At 55.9% G+C, this 6,168-nt stretch overlaps 2 protein-coding genes across 2 annotated transcripts; both read right to left on the minus strand.

Annotated features, from left to right (window-relative positions):
- Positions 1-1,234: 1,234 nt before the first annotated feature.
- On the minus strand, positions 1,235-2,326 carry LOC116852520. Its single transcript, XM_032832974.1, has one exon. It carries the CDS (start codon positions 2,324-2,326, stop codon positions 1,235-1,237), a length of 1,092 nt encoding a protein of 363 aa, XP_032688865.1.
- Positions 2,327-2,375: 49 nt separating this feature from the next.
- On the minus strand, positions 2,376-5,503 carry LOC116852521. Its single transcript, XM_032832975.1, has 3 exons — positions 4,726-5,503; positions 3,810-4,675; positions 2,376-3,680 (listed from the first exon to the last, which is right to left on the minus strand). The coding sequence occupies exons 1-3, from the start codon at positions 5,501-5,503 to the stop codon at positions 2,376-2,378; spliced, it is 2,949 nt and encodes a 982-aa protein (XP_032688866.1).
- Positions 5,504-6,168: the final 665 nt, after the last annotated feature.

Genomic DNA, 6,168 nt, shown 5'->3' on the forward strand with positions numbered 1-6,168 from the left:
TAACACTAAGAACTCAAAAAGAATTCAGCCATCTCATCAATTTTGAGTTCATTTTCAGATGCAAAAAGAATTTTTCATAGTTCAATTCAGTGATGAGAATTATTTTTGCATATAAAAATGAACTCAGAATTGGTGACGTGCGACTGAATTCTTTTTGATCTCTCTGTGCTACCTATATAGATATATATGGGGAGTGAGGGGTGGTGTACCGGCGGTTCCCGCCGACCCTTCGATGTGCGCGAGCCACACACTCCTCATAAAAATTAATAACAAATACGTTCGTCGTTTACGCACTGAACTTCAGTCTCAGTAGAAAAATATACTTTATTCTGTTGCACACAAACTACGCTTACTTAACTATACGGTAACATTTATACAAGAGAGAAAGAAAACTATGATAGCGTGATGTGGCTATCCACACGGTCACGAGCGAAAAACAGATCAACCGATAACAAGGCTCGCGCAAACCAAACACACTAGACGACTCATGAACAAAAGCCGTGACTGACTAGTGTACACGTGATTTGACCTTGCCCGAAGGTACGTGGTACGACGTTGTTCACGTGCGCTGGCACGTGAACAGCACAATGGGCGCGGAATGCTGGACGCGGCGAGTGAAGAAAGGACGGCCCTTGAGGCTACGCACGTCCCTTCGCTGACCCGGCGATGTCGGGCCGCACCGCACAGTTGTCTTGCTGACCTCGGCGAGAGGACGCTCAGCTGGGCGCGACAAAGAACTGCACGCGGCGAGGCGTGACGTCACGGACACGTGAAGGCACCGGCCGGCTCGCTTGCCGAACACGTGATACGCGCGTGGCAAGCGAGCTTGCCCACACGGCTGCACTAATGCACACTGCCCGATGGTATACTCGCCGACACTTGGGAGTGCGCGGGAGCCGATGCACTAATGACGCGAAACTCTGATTTCCACGCACAAGCGTGATCGATTTGCTGAGGGCACGTGTGAGATACGCGGTGCGATCCGCGTGTGTCGGTGATGTCACGCAATTGAGACCGGGGATGAGCCTGGGGCCGAAACGTTTGCTGCACAGTTGTGCACAAAGTACAAATTGTAATACGCGAGTGCGTACAGAACTCGCAGCACCGAAAACAACGAGAGAATACGGTCGCCCGCGAGGCGAACTGAGAACGTGGCCGGATCGACGGAGAAACGTGACGACTTGTTCGGTGGCTCGGAATTAACTATACGGTTACCGACCGGCACAGCGCGCGACTACGGAACGATCGCGAACACCTGGCGCGGCTGTAGCTGCTGTTTTCGTCTGCTGACGCTTGGCGGCGGTTGCATCTGCGTGCGCCCTTGCACGTGTGTGTGTCGCACAGGCTGAGGTGCCACAGCTACTTCCCCCCCAGTGACCTCACCAGGGGGTGAGGAGAACGAAACTCTCTTATGCACTGGCATCGGCGGGTCAGCTGGCTTAGGCACAGGCGGCTGGGACAAGCCGGAGGCAGGCGGTTGTAGTGGGTTGGCGATTGGCGGCTCCGCTGCAGAGTCGTTCATCTCAAGGTACGCCGGCTTCAGTGCGTCCGCAGAGACTGCCCTCTCAGTTCCATCGATGAGGATGATGTAGGTCTTATCATTCGGTCTGCCCATGACCTTGTGGGGTCCCGTGTAGGGTGGCTCCAGTGGCTTCTTGACTGTGTCAACCCTCCTGAACACGTGCGAGCAGGAGCATAGGTCCCTGAACGCGAACGGGTTCCTTTGTGAATGTCTGGAGGCTGGTACAGGTTTGATGACCTGAAACAAGGAACGCAGCTTCCCTGCAAAGGTGGTGGAGTCAGCTGGGTTGCTCGTTGTAACGAAGAATTCCCCCGGAATTCTCAGCGATGTCCCGTACAACATCTCGGCAGGGGATGCCTGGATGTCATCCTTGTAGGCAGCGCGCAAGCCGAGCAGAACCACCGGCAGAAGATCAATCCACGGAGTGGGGGCACCACACATTAAAGCTGCTTTCAAAGTCCGATGGAATCTCTCCACCAAACCGTTCGACTGTGGATGGTAGGGCGCCGTGTGGATGTGTTTGGCTCCCAGTAACTGCGCCAGCGATGTAAATACAGATGACTCGAACTGAGTTCCCTGGTCCGAGGTGATTCTGAGAGGGGTGCCGTAAAGACAGACCCAGTGCTCCACCAATGCTTTAGCCACTGTATCCGCTCTCATATCCTTCAGCGGTACTGCCAAAGGCCACCTGGAGAATCGATCTATTACTGTCAGGCAGTACTGGTGTTCTCTTACCAGAGGCAGCTTGATGATATCCACGTGTATGTGGTCAAAGCGGTTGTCTGGCTCCACGAACTTATCCATGGCTGTTCTGTTGTGCCTGTGAACTTTTGAACGCTGGCACGGCTCACACTCACGTCCCCAGCGCGTCACATCTTTCCGCAGGCCAGGCCAAAAGAACTTCTGCTCCATGCATTGTGCCGTTGCGCGCCCACTGGGATGGGACGGCCCGTGCACAACGTCGAAGGCAGTCCGGCGCAGGGATGCCGGAATATGGCCTCACGACGCTTGTGGCGATGCTGCAGAAGATCTGGCCTCCGTCTACCTCCAGGCGGTGGAGCTCGAGGTTTGGTACATCTAACAGATTCGGCAGCTCAGAATCTGAGGCTTGAGCTTGCTGGATCAGCGTAGCGTCGAGGATGGTCGGCATGCCGACGGTCTCTATCCTGGAGAGCGCGTCCGCCACGAGGTTGTCATCTCCCCTTACTGCTTCAAACTTAATGTTGTACTGCAGAATGTAATCCAGTTGACGCTGAGCTCGAGGCGACGCCTTGTCAGATTTCTGCTGGGCGGCGAAGGTCAGAGGACGGTGATCTGTACGAACCGTGAAGAAACGACCCTCCAGTATGCGCCGGAAATGCTTGATGGCGGCAAAGATGGCCAGCAGTTCACGGTCGTAGGTGCTGTATTTCTGCTCCGTAGGGCTGAGCTTTTGTGAGAAGAATCCCAGCGGTTTCCATACTCCGTCCTGAAGCTGCTCCAGAGCGGCCCCTATGGCAGTGCTGGAAGCGTCGGTTACCAGGGCGAGTGGTGCGTCCTGCGCTAGGAACGTAGCCCTGGTCGCTGACTGGATGCTGGCCTTGGAGTCAATGAACGCTTTGTCCGCTTCAGGCATCCACAAGAGCGGTTTCGATGATTTTCTCGGAAGTCCCTTCAGGAGCTCGTTCAGGGGAGCCTGGAGCTCGGATGCGCCCTTTATACAGCGCCTATAATAGTTAATTATTCCCAGATACCTGCGCAGCTGTTGCGCACTGGCAGGTTTTGGGAAGCGCGCGATTACTTCGACCTTGCTCTCGGGTGGTTGGTAACCGTCCTTGGAGACCAGGTAACCCAGGTGGTAGACCTCCGAGGCGCCGAAGACTGACTTCTCCATGTTCACGGCGAGCCTTGCCTTGCGCAGCGTAGCGAAGAGTTGCTGCAGGTGTTGCAGATGCTGCTTATGCGTGTCCGAGGCAACCAGTAGATCGTTGAGATACGGACGAACGAACGGCATTTTACGAAATAGCGCGTTCACGTATCTCTGAAACGTCTGAGCAGAGTTCCGGAGTCCCAGAGGTGTGCCTAAAAACTCGAACAACCCGAACGGAGTTGTGATTGCCGTCTTCCCCACGTCTCCAGGTGCTACTGGAATTTGGTGGAATGCCTTTTGGAGGTCGACCTAAGAGAAGACGGAGCAGCTGTGACAGTCCTGGAGAAGGTCCTTTATTAGCGGCAGCGGATACCTATCGGGCACCGTGATGGCATTCAAGCGGCGGTAGTCACCCGTAGCGCGCCATCCTCCATTTGCCTTTTTCACCAAGTGAAGCGGACTAGCCCACTGGCTGGAGGACGGGCGGATGATCCCCTGATCCAACAGCGCGTTAAACTTTTCCTTTGCTGCCGACAAGCGTTCCCCAGACAGGCGGCGTGGACGCTCGAATACAGGCGGAGCCGTGGTGTGTATCGCGTGCTCGACGGGCGAATCCTCCAGCACAGCAGTCACCCTTGATGGCAGGGCTAAGTCAGCGAACTCACGAAGAAGGTGTTCGTACCTCTTCCGGAAGGGCCCGTCAGCCACACGCGACGTCTGCACCGTGGAGACCGAGTGTGTTCCCGGGTGATGGCAGATCCCCTCTGCTGAGATGGTTGTGAGGGGGTCGGTGAGCCTCCTTCTCTTAAGGTCGACCGACAGTCCAAAATGACTTAAGAAGTCCACACCGAGGATAGCTGTCCTGACATCGGCAATGATGAATGTCCATCGGAAAACACGCCTCAGCGAGAGGTCCAGCTCTAATGTCCGCTGGCCGTAGGTCGCAATGGACGAGGCGTTGGCTGCCTGCAGCGTCAGGTCTTGCTTTTGGAGCCGTCCCTTGAACGAGGCTCGGGGCAACAATGATACCACCGAGCCAGAGTCCACCAGGAACTTCTGGTTGGTCCTCCGATCAAATATGTGCAGGCGGTTCTCTCTATACGACTGCGCGCCGGGCTCGAAGGCCTGCACTGGGGCCGGCGGCGTCAGTTTCCCTGGCTCTTGAAGCTGAAGGAACAAGGCTGACGACAGTTCATCGCCTGGGCGCCCCAGCGCCGATGGTATGTGCAGATGCGGCCAGACGTCTCGCTTGGAGGAGTCCTGGCCCGAGAACGCGGCCTGCGTGGAGTCGTGACCGAGGTGTGCTGCGCTGCGGCGTTACTCTCCAGTGTGGCTAGTATTTCCCGGTTAATACCAATTAGCTGCGCCAGGGTGACGCGCAATGACGCCAGCTCCGAGGCGACGCGGTCCGAAAGTCCCTGGGAGTCGCTCCGGCTGGAGGACGAAGATCCAACAGAGGAAACCGTCACCGTGTTCGGAGGCTCTGAGGCTGGTGGTGCGGCTGAAGCTACGCTGGGGGCCGTCTCCACAATCTCGTCTGCGACAGCAGCGAGCTCCTCGAGAGTCGGCGACTTGAGGATTCGCAGGAGTCGCTGTGCGCTAACTGGCAGCAGGTCGAGCCACTTCACTCTGAGCACGTCATCTGGCACTCTGCTTGCAAGGCCCCGCATGTGGCGGAGCAACTGCGATGGACGCTTGTCACCAAGCTCGAGCTGCGTCAGGAGCTTAAGGAGTTGCCGATCTGCCGAATCCGTCAGTCGTGACAGGATGGCTTGTTTCAGAGCTTGGTACCGCTCCGTAGCCGGAGGCGACCGGATGACATCTTCGATGTCGGTCAGCGTGTCAGGGTCCAGCATGCTAAGCACCATATTGTAGCGCGACTCGTCCCCTCTTACTCGACTGAGCTGAAGAGCGGCTTCGGCCTGGACGAACCAGAAATCCGGTTTTGCACGCCAGAAAGGCGGCAGGCGACACGAGCCTACGGCCTCGATCGTGGCGACGTCGTGGTCGATCCCCACGTTTGGACCGATGCTGGCCCGGTGGCGAGAACGTTCACCAGCTGGCATACTTTCACGCGGCGGCTGGGCGACACCGGGATCGTCCGCGGGGCTCCGCACCGGCGAATGGAGCATGATACAGGCGCACTACTCGCTCGGGACACACGCGGCGCACAGGTGTCGACCGGGTGAACGCCGACGAAATGGACGCACTACACCTCGAAGCACACAGGTGGGCACGTGAGCACCGGCTATCGCAATGTGCACGAGGGTTGACGGGTACCTCGTCGACGCAGTCCTAAAGCCTTTTTTTTGGGTGTCACTCACTAATGGGGATGCACTACTTAATTACTACCACAGATCGCTCGCAAACAAAAAGAAAGAAAACGCAGAAACGCAACATAGAAAGTCAGCGCGACAATAGAAACATATCACGTCGGGGTCACCACTATGGGGAGTGAGGGGTGGTGTACCGGCGGTTCCCGCCGACCCCTCGATGTGCGCGAGCCACACACTCCTCATAAAAATTAATAATAAATACGTTCGTCGTTTACGCACTGAACTTCAGTCTCAGTAGAAAAATATACTTTATTCTGTTGCACACAAACTACGCTTACTTAACTATACGGTAACATTTATACAAGAGAGAAAGAAAACTATGATAGCGTGACGTGGCTATCCACACGGTCACGAGCGAAAAACAGATCAACCGATAACAAGGCTCGCGCGAACCAAACACACTAGACGACTCATGAACAAAAGCCGTGACTGACTAGTGTACACGTGATTTGACCTTGCCC

This window comes from Odontomachus brunneus, unplaced genomic scaffold, assembly GCF_010583005.1.
Source record: "Odontomachus brunneus isolate Ranch 3 - 2012 unplaced genomic scaffold, Obru_v1 Obru_scaffold_232, whole genome shotgun sequence".
NCBI lineage: Eukaryota > Metazoa > Arthropoda > Insecta > Hymenoptera > Formicidae > Odontomachus > Odontomachus brunneus.